At 35.4% G+C, this 26,499-nt stretch overlaps 1 protein-coding gene across 4 annotated transcripts in view; it reads right to left on the bottom strand.

The window, feature by feature from the left end:
- Nucleotides 1-7,734: 7,734 nt before the first annotated feature.
- Nucleotides 7,735-26,499, bottom strand: part of LOC115304342 (coiled-coil domain-containing protein 7-like) — a 104,962-nt gene continuing 86,197 nt past the window's right edge. For 3 of the 4 annotated variants that reach the window (XM_029954492.1, XM_029954493.1, XM_029954495.1), the window contains exons 15-18: nucleotides 25,150-25,215; nucleotides 18,428-18,643; nucleotides 10,175-10,212; nucleotides 7,735-7,872 (exon numbers count right to left, since the gene is read on the bottom strand). In XM_029954492.1, the coding sequence (XP_029810352.1) occupies nucleotides 7,866-7,872; nucleotides 10,175-10,212; nucleotides 18,428-18,643; nucleotides 25,150-25,215 (327 nt within the window). In that variant the 3' untranslated portion in view covers nucleotides 7,735-7,865. The remainder of the gene's footprint in view (nucleotides 7,873-10,174; nucleotides 10,213-18,427; nucleotides 18,644-25,149; nucleotides 25,216-26,499) is intronic. The other variant, XM_029954496.1, reaches the window with a different exon arrangement.

Genomic DNA, 26,499 nt, shown 5'->3' with positions numbered 1-26,499 from the left:
TTACATACAGTGTATACAGTGTGCTTTTGGCTTCATGATTCATCACTTACATAAAACACCCAGTGCTCATCCCAACAAGGGCCCTCCTCAATGCCCATCACCCACCTTTCCCACCCCCCTGCCCCCCACTCTCTTCCATCCTCAGGTTGTTCTCTGTATTAAAAGTCCCATATACCTTTTGTCTTTGATGATTTTGGTTTGTATCCTTTTGCTGTAATATCATGATAACGACTATGTGCTGACCCATGTAAGTCCTCTTAGTAAATCACGGCACCTAGGGATGGTCTTGGGGACCCCCAACACAGTTGGCATCAGGAGTGGTATTCACTAGAATGGCTCCCAGACTCCACAAAATATGAAGAAAGCATTGTTTGGGCAAAGGAATTATGAAAGGTTGGGATGGAATATGATTCATTTTGGGTGGCTATGGAGTCATCTATGGTATAAAACAGCAGCTGAGGTAAAAGTTTACCTGTGGAATTTGAAAATAATACATTCAACTCTAGGAGAATTGGCTTGCTCCATCCCCTGGCTGAAATAAAGGGAAAAGATGCAGTCTAGGCGAAGTCTTTGGCTTTTGTTCTCTCCACCGGGTAGGAGGATAAAGGACCTAAACATACCCAAAAGTGGGCTTTGGATACGCCAAGAGCTGCAAAAACTAGTTTGTAGTTACTATTTCCCCCAGGTGGAAAAGAAAAGGTTTAAATCAGCTCCTAGTGCTGAAGCAAAGCTTTAAAAAGACCAAAGAGGGGGAAAAAGTGGAGGGGGGGATAAGTTTTGTGGCCGGGGTGGGGGGGTGTCTTTAGTCTTTTCTTCAACCCAGCCCTGTTAGTGCTGTAGCATTACTCCTTTCCCCTTGCATTCCAGCTTAGATCTCTAATGTTAGCCCTGTAAATGCTAAATGTATTGTTAGTATACATTTGCAATGAGTGAAAAGGAGAATTTTTTTTAATGTTTACTTTTGAGAGAGAGAGTTGGGGAGGGGCAGAAAATCCCAAGCAGACTCCGTGCTGTCAGCACAGAGCCTGATGGGGGGCTCAGACTCATGAACTGTGAGATTATGACCTGAGCCAAAATCAAGAGTTGGATGCTTAACCAATTAAGCCACCCAGGTGCCCCCAAAAGGAGGCTATTTTAATTGTTTTATATTTTGTAACTACTGAATCTATATATATGATAAAAACTGGTGTGATATGCTATATTTTTTAATTTCATAAATGCTAGAAGGATCATCCTGATCAGGGAAAGCTGAAAAGAAAATGTATTAATGGGATTTTTTGCCAAGAGTGGCTTGGAATTTAAATTCTTTAGATATTGAAAGTAGGTTAAGATTCCACAACTCATGATTTTTGCCTATTGAAAGCTCTGGAAAAGGAAAGGCAACAGGTGCAAGAAAGGCAATCCCTAAATGAAGATACACTTTTGGAGATTTAAACAGCAGTTTGGGGTTGCCAATAGGCTCTTGTAAAATCATACATTTGACTCTTAAAGCATGATAATTTTCTGGCTTGATGTACATATTTTTGAGTGAGTCAGTTTGGGTTCTAAGACTGACAAGGAAGGTTTGGTAATGCCTTGATCACCATTTGGATTTGTAATAGGGCTCTCTGTCTCTATAGCATCTCAGCTTTGCTCCTAATAAGAATAATAATTAATTAAAGGGGAAAAAATCTAATTTAAAGATCCTTATTGACTAGACCTGAAACCTGATACTATCTGCTATAGGCTGTTCCAGACTCAGCAAAGGTTGTTCTAAAGAATGAAAAGCAGATATGGGCTTAATCAGACCCTGGGACAGTTCCAGATTTAGGACATCTGTCTTTTGAGTTCCTAAACTCTCAAAACATCATATATGTAAACTGGACCATCTGGATCACATACAAATATCCACAGAAAAGAGCTTGTTCTCCGATGAAACCATCTTAAATTCAGCTGCTTATCTAACTCTGTATACAGACACTAATTGCATCCCTCACTTACCCTGCTGAAAGTTGCAAGTTGGGAGATGGTACATCTCAAAGGACTATGGCCACTGCATGCTCTTAATAGATCAAACTGTCAACTCCCTGTATCGATGTTGATTATTATGTTTGACTTGCTAGGTTAGTTGCAGTTTGCAACAATGGACTGATACTCTGACTCCACTTCTCTTACCTGTGTCCGGTATACACACCTTAGTAAGTTAGTTTGACTATTAAAACAGTTGTTTCCGTAAAGGTTTTGATTTTTTTTCTAGGCTGCTCACTGGATAAATGATCAGAACATAAGGGATGGGAGGTTATGGTTAACCCATTTTGAAATTTTTGAAAATTCAGAATTTGCCCTAATTCCTAAATATGTTGTATCTTTCTGGTTAGCATGCATAGAAATGCTTTTATGCTTCTTAAACGCAGCTCTTCTCATCAAAAAATCTGGATGAAAGCAGAACAAGATTTGGGGGGGAAATGTGAAGTTTGGACTACTAAATGAAAATTTTTGTAACACCTGACAACACCTTAGTAGGCACTAGGGAGGGAGAAGGCACTAATAATTTTTGTTTTACAGAACTATTCCAGAAGATTTTCCCTCTTTCTGAAGGAAAATGCCCTGTGCTACCTTTCCAAGGTGTTGAGAGTATCTTTTGGTTTTTTTTATAATAGTTTATTGTCAAATTGGTTTCCATATAACACCCAGTGCTTCTCCCCACAAGTGCCCTCCTCCATCACCACCACCGCCTTCCTCCCTCCCCCTCCTCTTTCAGTCCATGGTTTGTTTTCAGTATTCAGTAGTCTCCCTTGATCTGTGACCCTCACTCTTCTCCACTCTCTTTCCCCCTTCCTCTCCCCATGGTCCCCTGCCAGGTCTCTCCTGGTAGACCTATGAGTGCAAACAAATGGTATCTGTCCTTCTCAGCCTTACTTATTTCGCTTAGCATGACACCCTCGAGGTCCATCCACTTTCCTACAAATGGCCATATTTCATTCTTCCTCATTGCCATGTAGTACTCCATTGTACATATATATGAGAGTATTTTGAATTCAAACGGACTGCTGAGACCTAAGATCACACTTAACAGTGTTGATTATGAGATAGCAGAGTGTGGCCCAGATCTTGCACTTTCCACACAGAAAAGCTGCAAATGTCACCTACATCTTTTATGTAGATTGACTGGTGTTATTCACAAGAAAAATTGTTTAGAACTGACTGCTTTTGAGCAATCCTTTTCAAACACAAGGACTCAACTAAATCAATCCTAAGGTGGGAGGTGACCCGGGGGCCCTTTTCACCTCTACCACCTAAGTAATATAAGTATATTTGGGGTACTCTAACAATTATCAAGTCTTTGTTTCCAGAGTTACCATGTGACCTCTTCTGGGATTATATTTCTTGCATGTGTGCCCTGACTGTCATGACACTGCCTTCTGGTCAGCTTCAACTTATTGGACAGGGTTGTACTGTTCCTGAATTGGTGATCTAGGCAAGGTAAAGAAAAGATCAATATAGAAAATGAAAAAGAAAGCCATGTGGCATTCTAAGATATGGTTATGCACAAAAAAGAGTGAACCCAGCAGGATTAAGATTAGGTAGATTGACCTGATTGAAAGGTTGAGTCTTGGCCAGCATTTAAGAACTTGGATTTGGGGAGGGTTCCTACAATTCCCAGAAATGATTAGTGACTCACTGTGTCAGACCTGTTTGTACAAATATTGTGATTCAGGAGAATTCCTGCATTCCTTCAGGTAGCCTGGAAATTTGGTACATGGCAGGTGGAGGGTGCTACATGATTGGCCTCAATAAAAACCCTGGACACTGAGTCTCCAATGAACTTGACATTTCGTACGCATTGCCATAATTCATTGCTAGAAGAATTAAGAGCATCCTGTGTGACTTTGCCGGAAGAGGTCTCTTGGAAGTTTGCACTTTGTTTCTTCTAGATTTTCTTTCATGAAACTTTTTCCTTTACTGATTTTGCTTTGTAAATTTGCTATGACAAATTATAGCCATGATAATAACTATATGCTGAGTCCTGTGAATTCTCCCAGTGATGGGAATGGTCTTAGGAACCTCTGACACATAGAACTACTACTTTTGTACTGTATTTTCCAAGTTTGCTTCTTCTCGTAGATTATATAACTGACACAGAAGCTCTGAAATACTAAACCCAGAATAGATACACAGCCATAGTGGTTGGATAACTACTCTATTAATCAAGTACCTGAAGTTGGAAAGAACTGTCCAAACCTACCATTCAATAATATTGCATATAGGGAGGGTAAGGATAAATTACTCTCAAAACAAAATTTGATGCATACAGGGATGCTATGGAATGTCAATACATCTAGTTAAAAAAAACATTGGGCACATTGAAGCTTCAACAATGAAAAAAACTTTACCCCCCACTGAAGTCTTTGTCATTACACCAGCTACTGAATAAATTGCTGCCACTACTGATACATGTTGCAATACGACATGCAACATACCTTTACTATTCTTTCTTGGGAATATTTGAATTCCTGACATACATTTTTAATAGGTGGAATAAAACTAGCACAATGCTAACAGCTAGCAATTTCAAGACCTTCTATTACATTGAAGACAGTGGCCAACATTGAAGAAGTACTGCTTGTTTTCTAGGCATATCTGATTAAAGATAATTTTAAATAAAAACATAATCTAGGTCCTGTCATTCAAATGAATTTTGGGGAGGGGATCATTATTTGGACACTACCAAGAAGACATATTCTATATCCTTTAAGAGATAATTTATTGGCACTGAGGCTCTCAGCCACAAAGGACTTTCTTCTTTAGGTACTGATGACATCACATTCTACACCTACTAACACTTCAAAGCATCTATATCACAGTAAGTAATTTTAAATGGAGCTTCCACATTTAGAAGCTATGGAAGAGTTCTAGGCATTACAAAAACCAGTGATAACTTTATATTTGCCATATTCTTCAGACTTATGGGATGTAAGCTAACTTTTGCTGACTGGAGCTTTGGGCAACAATACTTCAAATTATTTGTCAGCTCCTGGGTCTCTGAACTCAATTACTTTTTCCCACTGCTAAATATCACATGCCTCTGGCCTATTATTGGGCCCTAATGGGGCACATTTTCTCACTTTTCAACCAAACATTCCAATTCCATGATAGATCTTCTCTAAATTAAAGTCTCATAAGGTGGTTGAAGTCCGGGAAAATTCTATTGAAAAGGCAACTGACTTAGCACATCCATTCAAGGGCCAATCCTAGTCCTTAAGACATTGGCCAAATTAGCAAAATACATCCACATACTCACTAGACACAGAGATACTCCCTTGCTGTTTTAACCAAATCATTGACTTAGACCCTTGCCTATAAGATTTGCCATTTGACAAGAAAATGATTCACTGATCCAACAGCCTCTCTCAAAGATCATAAAATCTAATGAAGTACTGCATTTGTCCACCAGAATAATGGTAAATTGTTAAAATCCCATGGAATTAGACATTCTTCAAAACTAGGTGAATTTCAGGCATTGCTCATATCCACAGAGCACTCTTAGATTGAATTATACTTTTATAAACATCCATGAGCCATTGCTAATGGCCTAGTTGCATGACTCAGGTCATTAGACCACCCAGGACAAACCTACTAAACACACTTATTTTCTGAGACACTGTCTACCCAAGGAAACAAGTAGAACAACTTGGTAACAAATTCAATCCTTATTTTTCATGTGTACATGCCCACAAGAATGAACTATATCTAAAGGAAAACATCTGAAATGAAAAATCCAATCAAGAATGTATGACCCTAATGTCTACTATGGGCTTGGGGCCATCTTCAAATCTATACCACCATGAAGAAATAAGATGTTTAATAAGGAATTTATCTAGAAGATAGAGAAGCCACTGTTGCCCATCATGCCTATTTTAATTGCCATTTAAATCACTTTCTTTAAAAACAACCTCTGTAGCACTTTGTTGTTTACAAGTTATATGTTGCCATACATATCCTGTAAGGGCTTCTCTGCATTGTTTGAATTCCATTGTACTTAGGAATTAAAAGAGTGAAAGGAAATACTATTTCAAGATAAATAATATGTTCTGCTTATCTCAGTGGAATGGACAAAGCAGACTGTTCATTTAAAAGATGGACATTGTCTTTGCATCATATTCTTCTACAAACATTGTCTTTTAACCCTCCAGGGGACTTCTGGGGGGGAAATAGTAACTTTGGGGTCCCTGCTGAATTTATCATTGCATAAAATGACAATCTCATCTCTAGGAATAAATAATAGATCTGGTTGTCAGGTGTGAACATATCTGACCTCAGGAAATTGTTGGAGAGTGCATATCAGGGGAGATAATGAGTAAATTTCCCTCTTATTGCAGATATTATATAGATATTCCAAGAGTCTTTTTTGACCATCCAGAAAGTAAAGCTTATAGCGTGTGTGTGCTGGGTTTGCACCCAAATCTAACCCACTGTGGAACTTCCTGGCATTTTTCTCCCAGGCAAAACTGTGGAAATTGTTATGATCATGACCAGGTGTCAGCCAGAGCTAATGAAGAGATATATTAGTAAGATCCCAAGACCAAGAAGTGGACGGAAGAAAGATAAATCTCTGTTAGGGGACGGCTCTCTTTTGGTTGTTTGGCAGAGCTGTCTCACCAGCACTTTTGAATGGAAAAACAGCTCTCACTGATACTGGCTATGTTAATATACAAAATACCTACTCCTCCAGGAGCTCCCTTATTCTAACAAGGAATCTCACTGTAACATGACTGACTAGATGTTCTCTATCCCCTCCCAAATCCTCCGTATTGCTATGTGAGGAGGAAGTCCCTCTCAGGAGTACTTCTTATGGAGAATTCAATGTGCTTTTCTACAAAACAACGATAGTTTAGGGTATATACCACCCTTTCCTGCTTCTTAGTTTGTATGGTTTTCTCTATAAAATCTACCTTACACCTACAATTGGGGCCACTAGTAATATATTTCTTGTACAACAGTTAGCTGAGGAAATTATAAAGTCTCCTTTAAAGTTTTTAAAAAGGTAAATCCCCATTCATAGTTTATTCTGGTAGAAATTGGAAAGAGGTAAAATATTTTAATAGTTTTTTTTTTCATAATTAGATAAGCTCTTTTCTTGATACATAATGCCTTTCTTGGTCACCCAATCTAAATTATCCTTCCCTATGACTCTCTATCAGAAAAGGAGTTTTATTATCTTCACTTATTACTCTCTAAAGTTATCTTGTTCATGTATTTCCACTTAGTTATTGCCTGTCTTTCCCACTATAATGTAAACATCACAAGAGAAGAGAGCTTATTTGTGTTATTTATCAGTAAAAACCAATGTTCAAAAGAGTACCTGACATATGAAGGTGACAAAAATATTTGTTGAATGATTAAGTTTAGTGAATAAGTGAGTAAATTTGATGGATAATCATCTAATCTATGGAGGAATGGACATACTTCCTCTTTTGTATATATGTTTTTGTGCTTTATAAACTTAATTAGTGGTGGGGGGAAAGTTGTAAGAACATAAGGATTTAGAAAGAAGGAAGTTGAATGTGTAACTCTTAAAAATAAAACACCAAGAAATAGTTAACATTTTTATATCCAAAAAGTGTAAATTTCAATGTTATAAAACATTTAAGAAAAGCTAACACCATGTATGATGTGAAACATAAATTATTAACATCTACTGTGTTGATTAAATAAACTAACTCATTCCCTAAGCCAAAAGAAATTGCTCAGTGCTGTAAAGCGCAAAAAAAATGTACTTTATTGTAACCAATACCATGTGTCTGCTCAGGTGGGATCTCCTTACTTCGCTCCCATCCATTCTCTGAAGGTTTGGGAGACTTTTCCAAAGTATTTCAGAAATTCTATTAGGATCTATTAGGATCAAAATGAAGTTTGGTGAATAATATTTTGCCATGTGCTTAATAGTTTGAATGTTATTATATTTAGCAATATTCAACCTGCAGCTGTTAAGGGAAATACTATCAACCCTATCTATCAAGCTAAAACAATCTATCTCATGTCCTACCTCCCATTTTCTATTCAGTTTAAACTAACAACAACCACCACCTACTGGTCTTTGCCTGGCACACTGTGTAGATTCTAAACACCCTTATCTTTGCTCCAACTATTCAGTCCACACATAACACCTTTTCTTCAAATTTCCCTGTTAAAATCCAACCTAACTATCTTTCTTAAATTAAATGCTGTTACTCTCAATCCAGCCAGAAACAACTTTTCCTTCTTTCTTGGTGCAGCCTCTTGATAACTTTTTATTGAATGCATCTTCTGCATTATAATGTACTTATTTATGTATATGTCTTGTCTGCCTTACTAGAACATTAATGCATTGAGGGAAAAGATGATACAGTTATCAACTTTGTACTATATACATATACATAATATCTAGCACAGTGCCTTCCACAGCATGGACGCTCAGTCCATATTTCCCTGTTTGAACTAAATTGAATGGAAATAATCTTCCTCCTAAAGTTAGGGAACACTGTATGAATTATCATTAATAGGGAAAAAGCCATTTAAGAGGAATTTTTTGATATTCACATTATGAACGTTTTCTGTTCCTGATGCCATATATTCCCTATCATCCTTGGTCACTATTCCCCATGCAACCCTTCTTTCATCCTTCCACTTCTCATTACTCTTAATTGTGACTTATTGGCCAAGTAGAATGGGAGCTGGCCAGAGTAGTAATTCACTCAGTAACTCAGAGTAGTAACTCACAATAATGCTATCATAACCCTTCAAGATTTTTCCAAAAGTCCATAGACAGTAACTGAGACTGCCTTAATATGTCCTCATAGGAAGTAGAAATTCTATTTAAAATACTTTCATTTAAGCCAATATTTCTACATTCTGAGATTCATCAAATGTACAGTCTATCAAATTCAGCAACAACTAAATACTCAATATTAAAATGTAACATATGAAAAGTTATCACCTCATGTTCTTCAGGATGACAAATTATTAGCTTTCCAACATTTTCACCTTAGAAAAACTATAGTAGTATGCCATGCTTTACCATAGTCTTAACATGAATATAAGAGTATCATGCTTTATTTGTTTTTATTTCTACAGTTCATAAGCTGGTTAAGTTCCAATTAAAGTTGAAGATAATTATTAATACTTTTTCTTATACCTTCTCAAATATTCATAATACTGACCATATATAATCATAATATAATGTAATAAATAACAATAACTCTGCCCATAACAAGTTTACAAAGCAACAAATAAATGTCTAATCTTCTCCTGAGATATCAAAAAATACATTTAAAATTTAGTCACTTCAGACATTAAACTGGACCGTTTCAAACTTCCGGCCATTAATCATTAAATTTATTATCTAATTCTCACTAATTCATCTGGGTCTATAAACTAGAAATATTAAAAATAGTAATGAAGCAGATACACACTAGTAGATAATACTTTCCTCTTTTCTGTATGGCAGGCAAGGCCAAAATTAATAATTCAAATCAATGACTGAAAAGAAATATTGACATAGTTTATTCTCATTGAATAGCTACCTAACTTTTCAAAGAATTTTCTGTTTCACTAATCTATCTGGTTCAGAATTTTTATTTCCTGACTGGCTTGAAAATAGGTCTGTGAATCATAATATATTAATCAAACAGACTCACTAGTGAAAACTGTAAGATTTAATTGGATAGATCAACCAACTATTATTTATATACATGAAAAAAATGAATGATTAAGCAAAAACAAAATGAAAAAAAATTTTTAAGTGAGTTGTTTTATGTACAAAGGTCATGACTCTGAATGAGGTAAGTAATCACACTCGTTAAGTGTTTTCCCTAAGATAAATAAAAAATGTTTTTAAACAAAAAGAAATTTAAAAACAAGGTCATATTCAGTTTGTCACTATATGAAAATTTAAGGGAAGAAGAAACATTGTTTTGTACATCAGATCTGGTCTTTAGTGTAAATTTTTCACTTAATTTTTTTTACTTTCACAGTATCCCAAATTGTCAACCTTAGACAGCATCTAAAGTTTTAAACATTAGTTTCAAAGAGTATAATATTATAAGCAAAGATATAAATCAAGGAGTTTTATGATACTGAATTTAGAATGATTATATTGCCATTTAGGCATGTAAACTGATAAAGATTAGATAAAGAATATTTTTAAATGTTTTACCTTTTGTCAGTTGGGCTTCCATCTGTGACAACTGAGATCTGTGATAAAAAATACTAAATTTAAATACACTAAATATGGACATCAAATGTTTACATTAAATTATTTAGAAAAAATACCGTTCAGATAAGATTGTAAAATATGACAATTTGTAAGATTAAGATGTCAAAAAACTAAGAAATTATCATAGTTGGCATTGGAAAAGATATTGTAGAAGATGAACTACTACCAAAATTACATTTCTAAATGAAAGCAAAGAGGGCTTTGCATTTATAGTAAATAAAAACTATTTTAAACATATCCATTACACAAGTAAATGTATCCATTACATAATTGTTCAATCTTTTTAATATTCTTTTTGAAGCAGTTATACTTCAAATGCCAATAGTATACTAATGTGATGGTACTAACACATAGTATACTAATATGATAGTGTTTTTTTAATGATTTAAAAAAATTTGTAGGGATACCAGGTTGGCTCAGTCAGTTAAGCAACCAACTCTTGGTTTTGGCTCAAGTCCTGATCTCACAGTTCAATCCTGAGATGAAGCCCTGCATTGGGCTCTGTGCTGACAGCATGGAGCCTGCTCCCTCTTTCTCTTCCTCTCTTTCTCTTTCTCTGTCCCGCCCCCACCCCATCAAAATAAATGAATACACTTTTAAAAGTAAATAGTTTGTAAAAGTATATTGAGAATCCATGCTCAAAATATGCTTATCGAGGTGTTGGATCAAAAATGTAGGAATCTAGTGACCTTAAGAGTGTGATTTTATTAATAGCTTACCTCTTGGAAGATAACATTGTTTTCCTATAGCATAATTTTGGTGCTAGATCTTATCCCAGGCCTGAATTTTACCTAATTCAGTTTCTTTCATACAGAGATTCACCAGCTTTATCCTTACTCACCTGTGGCAAAGACTTCTGGCGTTCAACAACTAATCTTCTTTCCTAAGGCTTATTACTAGTCTACATATCTCAGTCCCTCCTACAGTTAAATGTGGTAAATTAATTATAGGGAAAATAACGTGTATCCCTTTCAGCCTGATCAATGAAAATGACTCATATCTAGTCTTCCATCTTCTTTTCTAGTAGCTGGATGTCTATGCCCAATATGGCCCAGGAAGCCAATGTAAAATGGCAAAACCTCCATATGAACTGATGGAGCAGGACTCCCTAACACAAACATACACCCTGAACTTCCTGGAAGTATTTACATGAGGAAATAAGATTCTATTGTATGTGGGTCATTGCACAATTTGGGCCTACATGTGGCAAGAGTTGGCCACTTTCCATCTCTCTCCATTTCTGCCCTTTCTTCCATGTTGTAACGAGTCTTAAGGAGAGACCTCCATGGCAAAGAACTACATCTCCAGCAACATCCAGCATATATCTGAAGCCCAGCAATAGTTACATGAGTATATACTGAGGCCAGAAATTCATCCCCCCTTGTTAGGTCCCAAGACAAATGCAGCCAAGGCCAACACTGGCAAAAATTCTTTTAAAATCCGATTTTACCACTTTATTGCCACCTCTTATTTTTCTTTGACAGTTATAGTGCTGTGACTCAGGATTATATTCATCACTGGTCTCCCAGAACACTCATCCACAACCCCAACTTCTGCACATCTTTGAAGCTTGATTGACTGATTAGGAATACATTGGTGAGTCCAACTCCTAAACCATTATTCTATGCAAATGTCCACTGAAGCTAGTAGGGACAGATTTTGAGTCTTAAGATTCTGAGTATATTCCAGAATCTGGTTAGAGTCACAGCTAAACAGAGGCTGGATTAGAGTTCCAGGCTTCTTTATTTTTAAGAGGCTAGTCTCTATAAAGAATAGAAGTTATGTTTAAGTCCCAAGTTTTCTGTTTAAGTATAAAGGTACCATTTAGTTTTCTTTTTAGAGAGACAGCATTCATGGGCACATGAGTTGGGAAGAGGAAAAAGAGAAGGAAAGAGAAAATCCCAAGCAGGTTCCACACTCTGGCAGCACAGAGCCTGATGCAGAGCTCGATCTCACAAACCATGAAACTATGACCTAAGCTGAAATCAGGAGTTGGACACTTAACTGATTCAGCCACCCAGGTGTTCATCTTGGTGAGTATTTTTATTTTCATGGCAATATAGTTATTTGCATAAGTAAAATAAGAATCTGTTTTCCTTGAAATATAACACATTTGAAAACATTGGGTATATTACCAAGTCTTTGACTGGAATATTATATGTGAGTATGATGTATAAAATTAGATATGGCCAGGAAGCTTTAAAAAACTAAAGTTGATTTTATAGAGCCCTCCTTAAAAACAACAACAACAACAACAACAAAAATAACTGCTTGATATCTTGTTTATAGGGTTTATTATGATCATACAGGTGAGTAAGGAAAGTCACTTCCTGGTAGAGGAACTTCAGAATATCTTGGAGACCTCTAGAAGTGAAGAATTCATCCACATCTATAGATATTTCAGGTGAAGGCAGATTGAGAGTCTTAGTTTGGCTCCCTAGCATCAATTTTAATGAGACTAGACTTATTTTGCAAATGAATTAGTCTTTATCTTTGAGAGAACTGGGAGTGATCACAGATAATATGCTTCACTTTTTTAAGCATAAATAAATGGAACACCACAGGAGTGTCCACTCTCACCATTGTTATTCAACATGGTGTTTGAAGCCCTAGCCTCAGCAATCAGACAACAAAAAGAAATTTAAAAGACATCCAAATGAGCAAAGAAGAAGTCAAATTTCACTCTTCTTGGACAACATAATACTCTACATGAAAAACCCAAAAGACTCCACCAAAAAACTTCTAGAACTGATCCATGAATTCAGCAAAATTGCAGGATATAAAATCAATGTACAGAAATTAGTTGCATTTCTATGCACCAATAATGAAGTTACAGAAAGAGAAATCAAGGAATCAATCCCATTAAAACTGTACTGAGAACCATAAAATACATAGGAATAAACCTAACCAAAGAGGTAAAAGATCTGTACCCTGAAAACTACAGAAAGCTTATGATAGAAATTGAAGAAGACACAAAGAAATGGGAAAACAGTCCATGCTCATGGAAGAACAAATACTGTTAAAATGGCAATACTACCAAAACCAATCTATATATTCAATGCAATCCATATCAAAATAACACCAGCATTCTTCAAAAAGCTAGAACAAACAATTCTAAAATCTGTATGGAACCAAAAAAGACCCTGAATAGCCAAAGTAATGTTGAAAAAGAAAAACAAAGCTGGAGGCATCAAAATCCCAGACTTCACACTACACAAAGCTGTAATTATCAAGACAGTACGCTACTAGCACAAAAGCAGACACATAGAACAGAATAGAGAACCCAGAAATGGACCTACAAACTTTCGGGCAACTAATCTTTAATAAAGCCAGAAAGAATATCCAATGGAAAAAGTCTCTCCAGAAAACTCTGTTGGGAAAGCTGGACAGTGACATGCAGAAGAATGAATTTGGACCACTTTCTTACACCATATACAAATATAAATATAAACTCAAAATGGATGAAACACCTAAATGTAAGACAAGAAACCATGAAAACCCTAGAGGAGGGAATAGGAAACAACCTCTTTGACCTCAGCCACAGCAACTTCTTACATAACATGTCTCAAGAGGCAAGGGAAACAAAAGCAAAATATGAACTACTGGGACCTCATCAAGATAAAAAATTTCTGGACAGCAAAGGAAACAATCAATAAAACTAAAAGGCAACCAACAGAATGGGAGAAGATATTTCCAAGTGATATAACAGATAAAGGGTTAGTATCCAAAAATCTATAAAGAACTTATCAAACTCAACACCCAAAAAACAAATAATCCAGTGAAGAAATGGGCAAATGACATAAACAGACACCTTTATAAAGAATACATCCAGAATGTTAAGATACAACATGAAAAGATGCTCAACATCATTCATCTTCAGGAAAATATGAATCAAAATCACAATGAGATATCACATCACACCTGTCATAATGGCTAACATTAACAACTATTAATAATAACAACAGATTTTGGCAAGGATGCAGGGAAAGGAGAACTCTTTTGTACTGCTGGTGGGAATGCAAACTGGTACAACCACTCTGGAAAACAGTATGGAGGTTCCTCAAAAAATTAAAAATAGAACTACCCATCAATTACACTACTATATATTTATCCAAAGGATACAAAAATGCTGATTTGAAGGGGTACATGCACCGCAATGTTTATAGCAGCACTACGGACAATAGCCAAATTATGGAAAGAGTCCAAATTTCCATCAATTTATGAATAGATTTAAAAATTATATACACACACACACAATAGAAAATTACTCAACAATCAAGAAGAATGAAATCTTGTCATTTGCAACAACATGGATGGAACTAGAGTGTATTGTGCTAAGCAAAGTCAGTCAGAGAAAGACAAATATGATTTCACTCCTAAGTAGAACTTCAAAAAATACAGCAGATGAACATAGGAGAAGGGAAGGAAAAATGAGATAAAAACTGAGGGAGGCAAACCAAAAGAGACTCTTAACAACAAAATAAACAGGGTTGCTGGACAGGTGTAAGTTTAGGGATGCTGGATGGGTGCAAGTTTGAGGAATGGGCTAAATGTGTGATGCGTGTTGAGGAGGACACTTGTTGGAAGTATTCGCTGATACTATGAAATAATACATGTTTGTTGTCTAAGCCACTAAGTTTTGGAGTAATTTATTATACACCAAATAATAACAAAGTACTTTTTGTTCCTCATTCATTTTTTAACCAGATGAATTTTAGGATATGGAGGAGGGAAAAACAGTGTTGAAAGCAGAAAACAAATTATACAAAATCATGAAGGTGACAGAAAACATAGTGTGTTCCCTGAGCTTAAGAAGTTCAGTGTTGCTGAAGCATAAATATATGTTTATGTGTATGTGTGCTGATGAAGTTATGTGCAATGGGCAGGGGGGCTAATGAAAAATGAGGCTGGCATCTCAGGAAAGGTCAGATTTGACAGAGCCTTAATCCATAATTAGGAATTTGTATTTCAATATAAGAACAATAAGAACCATTGAAGATTTTAGGCAAGAAGGTTAAAATGAACAGATTTCAATTTGAAAGATTACTAGACATCAACATGGAGATTGAACTAAAGAAATTCTAAAGAAAGGGACAGCAGTTAGAATCTTGGTGGCAGCCTGTAAATGTCCAGTAAAACTGGGGGAAAAAATGAACAGAATTTAATGGGTATTAATTGGACTAAGAAAAAAAAACCCAGAAAAGATAAAAATGATTCCCAAGATTCTGGTTTCAGCAAGTAGGTATATAAAGATGCCAAGAAATTGTGACTACTGGGAGAAGCATTCTAAGAGAAAAGCATGTTAGTACATGATGAATTCTAGGTGTTATGGACTATTACAGTAGATAAATTCAGTATGCTGATAGATAATAGGTGGAGAAATTAGGTGATGTCTGGATTAGAGATACAAGATTTATGTGGCACTTGAAGTCATAAAGGCATATAAGCATGCTCAGAAAGAATATGTGGAATAAAAAGAGAATCCCAGAGAAACACCAACAATTAAAGAATGGATGGTATGAGAGGAGACCAAAATATAGTACCAGAAAAATATAAAGAAAACTAAATAATTATGCTGTCTCTATAACAAAATGCAAACTATGTTAAAAAGAAATAAATAGTCAAAATATCAAATGGAGCTAAGAAGATAAGTGAGGTAAAACTATAAAGCATCCTTTAGAATAAGATCAAGTAGGTTTATTGTAACCTTGACAAAAATAGTTTTAATATAGTGGTTGTAGAAAAAGTAAGATTACAGTTAATTGAAGAATTACTATAAGATCATGGAAACGGTGAGTATGAACAATTTCCATGCCATCAAAAATCTTCAGTAATGATTCTCCCTGTTTCATTATTATCAGAGCCAGACAATCTGAATAAATGATATTATATAGGGCATTCATTCAAAGAACCTAGTATATAGTAGATGTTTAATAGTGAGTGTTAAACTGAATACAAAAGAAGAAAGGTGTGTGTTAATCTATTTATAAAACCACTAAAAATAAAAATCACTTTCTCATGTTAAATGAAATGAAGTTACTTGGTAAAATGCTTGAGTAATAAAGGTGCTCTTTCAAATGCATCTTAGTATTTAATCTAACATTTTCTATATGTAACTTGTATAGGGCAGCCTTCATTTTGAATTTAGGGAAAAAATCTTGGGAATTAAAAACACCAACCTGTTAACAAAGGTGAGAGTTCAAATGCAGCCACACAGACAAGCAAAGAAGATATCCTGTCAATGATTTTAGAGCCAGAAAGATCAGGGTTTGAAGTCTAACTCAACATTACTATGTTGTTACATACCTAATGTTTTAAGCTTCAGTTTCATCTTCAAAATGGGGGTGCTAAAGGTTATCTTACAGGGGCGCCTGGGTGGCTGAGTCGGTTGAGTGTCTGGCTTCATTCGGCTTAGGTCATGATCATGTGGTTCGTGGGTTCAAGCCCCTTGTCAGGCTCTGTGCTGACAGCTAGCTCAGAGCCTGGAGCCTGTCTTCAGATTCTGTGTCTCGCTCTCTCTGACCCTCCCCTGCTCACACTCTCTCTCTCTTAAAAATAAATAAAACATTAAAAACTTTTTAAAAATAGTTATAATGTAATGACTTAAGCGTAAATGATTACCACATATATATAAAATGATAGGAGGTCTATAAAATATAGATCATATATTTATCATGACAGGAGATATATAAAATGACCAGTACGTTTTAAATTGTGCTCCCACACTTCGTCTTAAACCTTTCACAGAAACCTACATTCCTAAAATATTTGGTTTTATATTCAATCCAGGGCAAATAAATAAAAACAAAACATAATAACCTTAATAATTTGTCTTTCACTAAGTGCAATTTCTTTCATATTTTATCGTCTCAAGAAAACATTGAAGTAATTGACAATTAAAGTTATATACAATGGGTTAAATAGATGATGGGGGTTAAGTGTACTTGTGATGAGCACTGGCTGTCACATGTAAATGTTGACTCACTAAGTTGTACACTTGTAACTAATAGTGCACTATATGTTAACTGACTGGAATTTAAGTAAAAACTTAAAGAAATTATATACAAAAAAGATTAAAATAAAGATAAAATACCCTGAAAATGGTTTCCTTAAAAAGCTAGAGTATTAGGCCTTTAATTTTACCTTATTTATTAATTTCCTGTTCGCTAGTTTTACTATGCTATTTCTAATACACATAAACTCTCATTCGGAAAACACGAAGGAAGAACACTAAAGAATATGAAATACTATTAAAGAAATGAGAGACCTGACAATAGCTATACTACTAGAACAAGGACAAGCAAAATTGTATTCCCCATAACTTTGCTTTATTTCTTGAACTCTTTCCATTACTTATCAATAAAGTTGCTTCTGTGTAGACTGTTTTTCTCTTCTAAGGCATAAATCTATTCTGAATCTTTGTATTAATATAGCTATTAATCTATTATGAATCCACTACAAAACAGAAACAAAAATAAATTCTTTTTCAAGAGTTTTTCCCCCACAGATAAAAGCCATACTTGCAGTGAGCAAAGCGTATTACATATCATTATGTTGTATACATGAAATTAATATAACATTGTGTGTCAACTGTGCTTCAGTAAAAAGATAAATTTGAAGAGAGCTTTTTCCTCATATTTTGCATTTATATATTTAATTTTATTAACTTACAGCAAATTCTCTTTAGTCTATGGCCTATTTTTTTCTGGCTCTCAAATCTCAAGTGTTTAAATGATCATTCAAAACCAATACTGGGGTGCCTGGGTGGCTGAGTCAGTTGAGCATCCGACTTTGGCTCAGGTCATGATATCAGGGTGTGTGAGTTTAAGTCCTACATCAGGCTCTGTGCTGACAGCTCAGAGCCTAGAGCCTGCTTCGGATTCTGTGTCTCCCTCTCTCTCTGCCCCTTCCCCACTTGCATTCTGTCTCTCTCTGTCTCTCAAAAATAAAATAAAACTTAAAAAAAAAAAATTTAACCCAATACATATCTGATCTATAAATTTGTATTCAAGATAATAAATTGTGATAACCAATGTAAAATGAAACAAGTCTAAGCAATAAAAAAAGTCATAGAATTTTTTTTAATAATATATACAAATGGAGTAAACAACAATCTAAAAGACAAACTTCTTATAGTACATATTGCTGTTTTTCTCTCTTGTACTGTTTTCTCTATTTTGGTAATTTCCTTACCTGCGAATGTTCTTGGATTTTTGCATTTGTTTGTCTATCTGAATCTGTAACTAGTGATTCCCTTCTTTCTTTCTCCAATGGTGTTTGTTTTGAATCTTTAACTTTTATTTTGCTAATATCCATTTCTATCATTGTCTTGTTCTTCCCTTCACTTTTAAGTAATTCTTTTCTTTGGTTTAGGAAATAGTCAAGTTGATTCTTAGCTCTTTCAGCTTCCTGTTTATAAAAAAGTAACCATTTATCAAGCATTATTTGTTACATTTTCTGTTAATATTACAACTTTCAATAATCTGAATATATGTATGTCCACATTACTCTTCAACTTTATTTTTACTAAGTTGGAGGAAGCTAAATTAAACCATGACTCAGGTCATGATCCTGACGTCATGAGATGGAGCCCTGCATTGAACTCCTCAGCATGGAGCCTGCTTGGGATTCTGTCTCTCTCTCCCTCTTCCCCTCTGCCCAACTCACTCACTCTCTCTCTAAAACTTAAAAAAAATTCAATAACTAAAACTATAAAATAATAAATGATTACATTCATTTGAATCTGTTTTTGGGTTTTTGATTCAGTACCAAATTCAGAACCACGTTGCCTGAGTTATATAGTATTACATTACATATTATCTTTAACAACCAAATTCTTATTATTTTTTCATATAATCACCAGCTTTGTTTCTCAATATATCCTATAATAATTCTGTTAATCTCAAAAATAATTCCACTTATACCTAGAAATAAATTACTTTAAATCTATATACTACTTTGGAAAAAAGGAAAATTGAAATATTTATAATATTTAACCTTCAAGATCAAAATACAAATTCTACTTCTTCACTGTTCATCTATATCGCTCGGTAAAATATATTTTTCTTCATATAAAACTCTGTGTACTTTTTGTTAAATATGCTGCTCTAATATTATAAATAGAATTATCTCTAATATGGTTTCTAAATGGTTGTTTTGGATAAAAAGAAAGCCTATTGCTTTTTTTCTTTTGCTTTCTTTAGATTTTAATCCTGGTGCAGGATATATTTGTTCTCTATACTTAGGAGCCTGTTCCTTGGTTTGTCTCCATTTTGTTGTTGTTGTTGTTTGTTTTGTCTCTTAAATTCCACACGTGACTGAAATCATAAGGTAACTGTCTTTCTCTGACTGGCTTATTTTACTTAGCATCATACTCTGTAGCTCTATCCATGCTGTTGCAAATGGCAAGATTTCATTCTTTTTTATGACTGGTTAATACTCATTACATATATGTATATGTGTATGTATGTGTGTGTTATATATAACATCTTCTTTATTCATTAATCTATTGATAGACATTTGGGGTGCTTTCACAGTTTGGCTATTGTAAATAATGCTGCAGTAAACATAGGAGTTCATATATCCCTTTGAACTAATGTTTTCTCAAATTTAGTGTTTTTGTATTCTTTGGGTAAAATACCCGTGTACAAGATCACAGAGTAGTATCTTTAATATTTTGTGGAACCACCATACTGTCTTCCACAGTGCTTGCACCAGTTTGCATTCCCAGCTACAGTATACAAGGATTTCTTTTTCTATACATCCTCACCGACGCTTGATAGGTCTTGAGGGTTTGATTTTAGCCATTCTGACAGGGGTGAGGTGCTAGCTCACTGTGGTTTTGATTTGAACTTCCCTGATGATGAGAGATGTTATTTTTTCATGTGTCTGTGAGCAATCTAGAAGTCCTCTTTTGAGAAGTTTCTGTTCATGTCTTCTGCCCATATTTTAACTGTATTATGTGTTTTTTGAGTGTTGAGCTGTATCAGTTCTTTATATATTTTGGATACTAACCCTTTATCAAATATGTCATTTGCAAATGTCTTCTCTCATTCAGCAGGAAGCCTCTTGGGTTTGTTGGTTGTTTCTTCAATGTGCAAAAGCCTTTTATTCTGATGTAGTCCCAATAGCCTATTTTTGCTTTTATTTCCCTTACCACAGGGACATATAAAGAACATCTAGAAACATGTTGTTATGGCAGATGTCAGAGAAATTACTGCCTCTACACTCTCTTCCAGGATTTTTATGATGTTGGGTCTCACACTTAAATCTTTAATCCATTTTGAGTTTACTTTTGTGTATGTTGTGAGAAAGTGATTCAGTTTAATTCTTTTGCATGTAGCTGTCCAGTTTTCTCAACACTATTTTTTTCTTAATGTTTATTTATTTTTGAGACAGAGACAGAGCATGAGCAGGGGAGGAGCAGAGAAAGAGAGAGACACAGAATCTGAAGCAGGATCCAGAGCTCGAATGCACGAACCATGAAATCATGACCTGAGCTGAAGTTGGACGTTCAACCAACTGAGCCACCCAGGCTCCCCTCAACACTATTTCTTGAGGAAACTTCCCCACTGCATATTCTTTCCTCCTTTTTCAACACTTAATTGACCACTGTGGGTTTATTTCTGGGTTTTCTATTCTGTGCCATTGTTCAAAGTGTCTATTTTTGTGCCAATTTCCACAACATTTAAATATAACTTGAAGTCTAGAACTGTGATATCTCCAGTTTTGTTTTTATTTTTCAACATTTCTTTGGCTAGTCAGGGTCTTTTGTGGTTCCCTACAAATATGTTTGCTGTAGCTCTCTGAAAATGCTGTTGATATTTTGATAGGGGTTACATTATATCTGTAGATTGCTTTGGGTAGTACTGAAATTTCAAAAGTATTTATTCTTCCAGTCCATGAGCATAGAATTGACTTTCCATGTCTTTGTGTCATCATTGATTTCTTTCATCAATGTTTTATACTTTTCACTGTACAAGTCTTTCCCTTCTTTGGTTAGGTTTATTCCTAGGCATTTTATTACTTTTGGTGCAATTCTAAATGCGATTATTTTCTTAATAGTGTTTTCTGATGCTTCTTTATTGGTAGATAGAAATGCAAAAGATTTCTATACATTGATTTTGTGTCCTGTGACTTTACTGAATACATTTATCAGTTCTAGCAGGGTTTGTTTGTTTGTTTGTGTTTTTTTGGGTTTTTTTTTTTTTGGTAGAATCTTTCAGGTTTTCAATATATAGTACCATGTCATCTGCAAATAGTGAAACTTTTACTTCTTCCTTGACAATTTGGATGCCTTTTATTTCTTTTTGTCCTCTGATTGCTGTGGCTAGGACTTCCAGCACTATGTTAAACAAGAGTGGTGAGAGTGGACATACTTGTCGTGTCCCTGATCTCAGGGGGAAAGCTCTCAGTTTTTCCCCATTGAGGGCGATATTAGCTGTGGGCTTTTCATGAATTGCTTTTACAATGTTTAAGTAAGTTCCTTCTATCCCAACTTTCTCAAAGGTTTTTTTTTAAAGAAGGGATGTCATATTTTGTCAAATGCTTTTTTCTGTATCTATTGACAATATGGTTTTTATCTTTTCTTTTGCTAACGTGATGGATCACATTGATGGATTTGCAAATATTGAACCAGCCTTGTAACACAGGAATGAATCCCACTTGATCATGATGGATAATTCTTTTTATATGCTGTTGAATTCGATTTGCTAATATCTTGTTGAGTATTTTTGCATCTGTATTCATTAAGGATATTGGTCTGTAATTCTTTTTTGTTGTTGTTGCTGGGTCTGTGTCTGATTTGGGAATCAAAGTGATGCTGGCTTTGTAGAACGAGTTTGGAAGTTTTTCTTCTATTTCTATATTTTTGGAATAGCTTGAGAAGGATAGGTGTTAACTCTGCTTTAAATGTCTGGTAGAATTCCCCTGGGAAGCCATCTGGTCCTGGGCTTTTATTCATGGGGAGAGTTTTGATAACTGATTCAATTTCTTCAGTGGTTATGGATTTGTTCAGATTTTATATCTCTTCTTGTTTGAATTTTGGTAGTCCATGTGTGTTTAGGAATTTGTCCATTTCTTCTATATTGTCCAGTTTGTTGGCATATAATTTTTCATAGAAATCTCTGATGATTGCTTGTATTTCTGAGGGATCAGTTATAATAGATCCATTTTCATTCATGATTTTGTCTATATGGATTCTCTCTCTTTTCTTTCTGAGGAGCCTGAGGAGCCATATTGTTTATTTTTTCAAAAACCAACTCTTGGTTTCATTAATCTGCTCAACTGTTTTTTTGGGGGGGGGTTCTATATTGTTTATTTCTACCCTGATCTTTATTCTCTTCTTCTGCTGAGTTTGGGGTGCTCTTGTTGTTCCTCTTCTAGTTCCTTCAGGTGCTTGTTAGATTTTGAATTTGTGCTTTTTCTAGTTTGTTAAAATAGGCCTGGATTGCAATAAACTTTCCTCTTAGGACTGCCTTTGCTGTGTCCCAGAGTGTTTGGATTGTTGTATTTTCATTTTCATTTGTTTCCATATATTTTTAAATTTCTTCCCTAATTGCCTGATTGGCCCAATCATTCTTCAGTAGGGTGGTTTTTAACCTCCACATTTTTTGGAAGTTTTCCAGACTGTTTCCTGTGATTGATTTTAAGTTTTATAGCATTGTGATCTGAAAGTGTGCATGGTATGATCTCAATTTGTTCATATTTACAGAGGGCTGTTTTATCACCCAGCATGTGACTGATCTTGGAGAATGTGCGATGCACACTCGAGAAGAAAGTGAATTCCCTGGCTTCAAGATGCAGAATACTAAATATATCTATTAATTCCATGTGTTCCAATGTGCCATTCAGGTCCATTGTTTCTTTAGTGATTTTCTGTCTGGTTGACCTATCCATTGCTGTAAGTGGAGTATTAAAATCCTCTGCGATAAGCACATTCTTATCCATAAGATTGTTTCTGTTTGTGATTAGTTGTTTTATGTATTTGGGTGCCCCAAATTCAGTGCATAGATGTTTATAATTGTTAGCTCTTCCTGATGGAGAGACCCTGCAATTATTATATAATGTCCTTCTTCACCTTTGTTACTGCCTTTATTTTAAAGTCCAGTTTGTCCGATATGAGTCTCACTCATGTCTTCTTTTTTCTTAAGCCGAGTGAATATCATTATAATCACTACTTTAAGTTCTCAATAAGGCATAACACTTATATCTGTCTCACTTACGTCTCCTGCTGTGATTTTGTCCTGTTCTTTCATTTGGGATATATTCCTCTGTCTCCTCATTTTGGCTAACTCTGTGTATCTATTTCTATATTTTAGGAAAGATCTCCTATGCTGAAAAATGGCAAAGAAGAGGTCCTGTAGTGCCCCAGTGTAGGGTCTCCTCTCCCAAGAAACTGGTGCTCAGGGGATATCTCCTATGTGTGTTGTGTGTGCCCTGCTGCTGTGTCCTAACTACTTTTTCCTTTACTCCAGTTATGTGCACAGTTTCTCTTTGCCTGTTGTTGGCACTGTTTGGTCCCTGGCCATGGTGGAGCACATTCTACAAGGTGCACACCAGTCTGCTTGTGAAATGAAACCTGCCACCATTTCAGAACTAGTGCTATATGGGTGGGGTACACAATTCTAACAAGGTTACACCTTGGGCTCCCACAGAGCCTGCCACCACTGCCAGGACCATTGCCCCACAAAACGAGTAGGCCAAGAGACAAGATGTTGGTGATGTTTGCATGGGTCTTCTGGGGAAAGGGACCCCACAGCACCAAGACAGAGATAAATGTGACAATGAAAGTTGGGTCTGCTGAAGTGTGAGTGGTTGGGCTTGGTGTGAGCAAGGTACGTAATAAATATTGGTGCCATACTGGTTCCTGCAGGTGGCTCTCAGTTTATGCTGGAGGGTAAATAATTATATTCCCATATACTCCAGGCATTTTTGAAACTACTGCTTCTATTCCGTTATCTCCCAAGGTTATTTGTTGTGCTATCTCTTTAAGGGCAGGACTCAGCTTCCTATTGCCCTCTGGGTTTCCCAAGAGCCAGCCTGCTAATTTTTTAATTTCTAGGCTGGCCTTAAGTCCTGCTACTTGTAAGAACTCAAGAAATTTGGAGCCTCTTGCTTTCAAAGCCAAATGTTATGGAAATTCATCTTCCCCTTGCGGGCTCCCCAGTGTGACAATCTGTTTCTCTTCCTTCTCTTCACCCACTGTGTCCCCCGCTCCTGGGGACATGCCCTTACTCTTCTTACCTCTTCAATGTGGCCTCTTCTCTACCTTTAATTGCGGAGTTTGTTCTACCAGGCTTCACATTGTTTTCTGGGTTATTTATGCTGATATGAGTGTTATAGCTGTATCTGGAGTGAAGTATGCTTAGGGTCCTCTTATTTCACCATTTTTCCAGCCTCCTTCTATTGCTTTTTTATATCTATTTTGCCCTCGGCCACATTTTTGAATTATATCATTTATAAATTTGTGTATCACCTTGCATTTTTCCAAAGGAATATTAATATGCAAATAATTATACTTTTGTCTATCAATTTACAAAAATGTTTATAGTTTTTTCCTTTCTTTGATCACTTAACACAAATTTCAAAGAGTGGTAAGAACCAACATCCTAGTTTAATTGAATTTAGTTGAAATGCCTGCAGAATTTCACAAATAACAGTGTCTCAGCGTGAAATAGATTTATTTGATTAAGCAAGTTTACTTTTCTTTCCATCTAGTTTATCATTTTCAATAAGAATGAATATTAAATTTTATTAACATATTCCTAGTACATGAAATGAATATACTTTAAATATGCAAAATAGTACAATACACAAACCTATTAGTTTTCAAGGTCAAAATCATTCATTCTGAAGTTATTTGTAGATATTTCCTTCACTTGTTAACAATTTTAAAGGAAGCTAATGTCATTTACCTGTAAAGCCTCTTTCAGTTGTTCCTGAAGGACTTTGTTCTCAACTTCCAGAGCAAATGCTACTTTCTATGGTATAATATAAAGGGAAAAGACATTAATTTTAGTATTTCTGCTTTTATAAGTCAATTGTTACAATATTAATCTCTCTAAAATCTACAGATACCCAAGATGATGATTTGAGCATATACATTTACTCACATATTTCTCAGGCTTAATGGTGGATAATTTCTGCAGCAATAGCTCCTATTGATTTTCTATAGAAAAAATGACTTTGAATCTGGTAAATTATAACTACAATAAGCTAAATATTTAATATCATCTTCTCTAGACCTGAAATATTTAAATACAAACAAATTTTTCAAATTTTATGAAAAGAAGCAACTATAGTCTTAACAGAAAATGAACATGTTCTGAGTTTGTGCAAATGAATGGATTCTGTTACACATAAAATGTATCAAGAATTCTCCATCAGATGGGAGAAAGTTTGAGGAACTATATCTGAAATCCCATGCTCTGCTTCTGGTATAGCAGAGAAAGTTGCTACTGAACAGACCCTGCCACACATAAATATTACAAACTCAAAATAAAATACAAATATCAACACTGAAGAGAAACCAAGAATGTGTAGATTCTTGGAGAAGGTAACACTTGGAAGAAGAAAAGAGTCCTAGGTAAGATTGTTATTTCCTGGCTTCTAATCTGCAGGCAAGCACTACATGAGCCAGACAGGGTACCTAATAGCTGATAGAAAACATGAATTTTTAGACTTTATAAACCAGAGGAAGGAAATCACTGAAAAACTTAGGGGAAGTCACACAAAGAAGGGACCTTGAGATAAGGAGCCCTAAGCTCTGTATAAACCCTGCCCAAATCTCCCTCAAGCCCTGAACATTTATATATGTTTATGATTAATTGATTTATACATTTGGGGGTTCTACCTTGGGGGCATAAACATTTACAATTGTTAGCTCTTCTTGATGGATAGCCCCCTTAATTATGATATAGTGCCCTTCTTCATCTTGTTACATCCTTTGTTTTAAAATCTAGTTTGATATAAGTATGGCTACTCCAGCTTTATTTTGACTTCCAGCAGCATTATGGTTCTCCATCTCCTCACTTTCAATCTGCAGATCTCCTCAGGTCTAAAATGAGTCTTTTGTAGGCAGCATATAGATGGATCTTATTTTTTCAATCCATTCTGATACCCTGTGTCTTTTGATTGGGGCATTTAGTCCATTTATATTCAGAGTAATTATTGAAAGATATGGACTTAGTGTAGGTTCTATGCTTGTGGTGAATCTTTGAGCCTTCGTAATATTTGCCACTTCACTCACAGAATCCCCCTTTGGA

This window comes from Suricata suricatta, chromosome 10 (genome assembly GCF_006229205.1).
Source record: "Suricata suricatta isolate VVHF042 chromosome 10, meerkat_22Aug2017_6uvM2_HiC, whole genome shotgun sequence".
Classification (NCBI taxonomy): Eukaryota; Metazoa; Chordata; class Mammalia; order Carnivora; family Herpestidae; genus Suricata; species Suricata suricatta.
The sequence above is the reverse complement of the archived record's forward strand: the minus strand, read 5'-3'. Positions and strand labels throughout refer to the sequence as shown.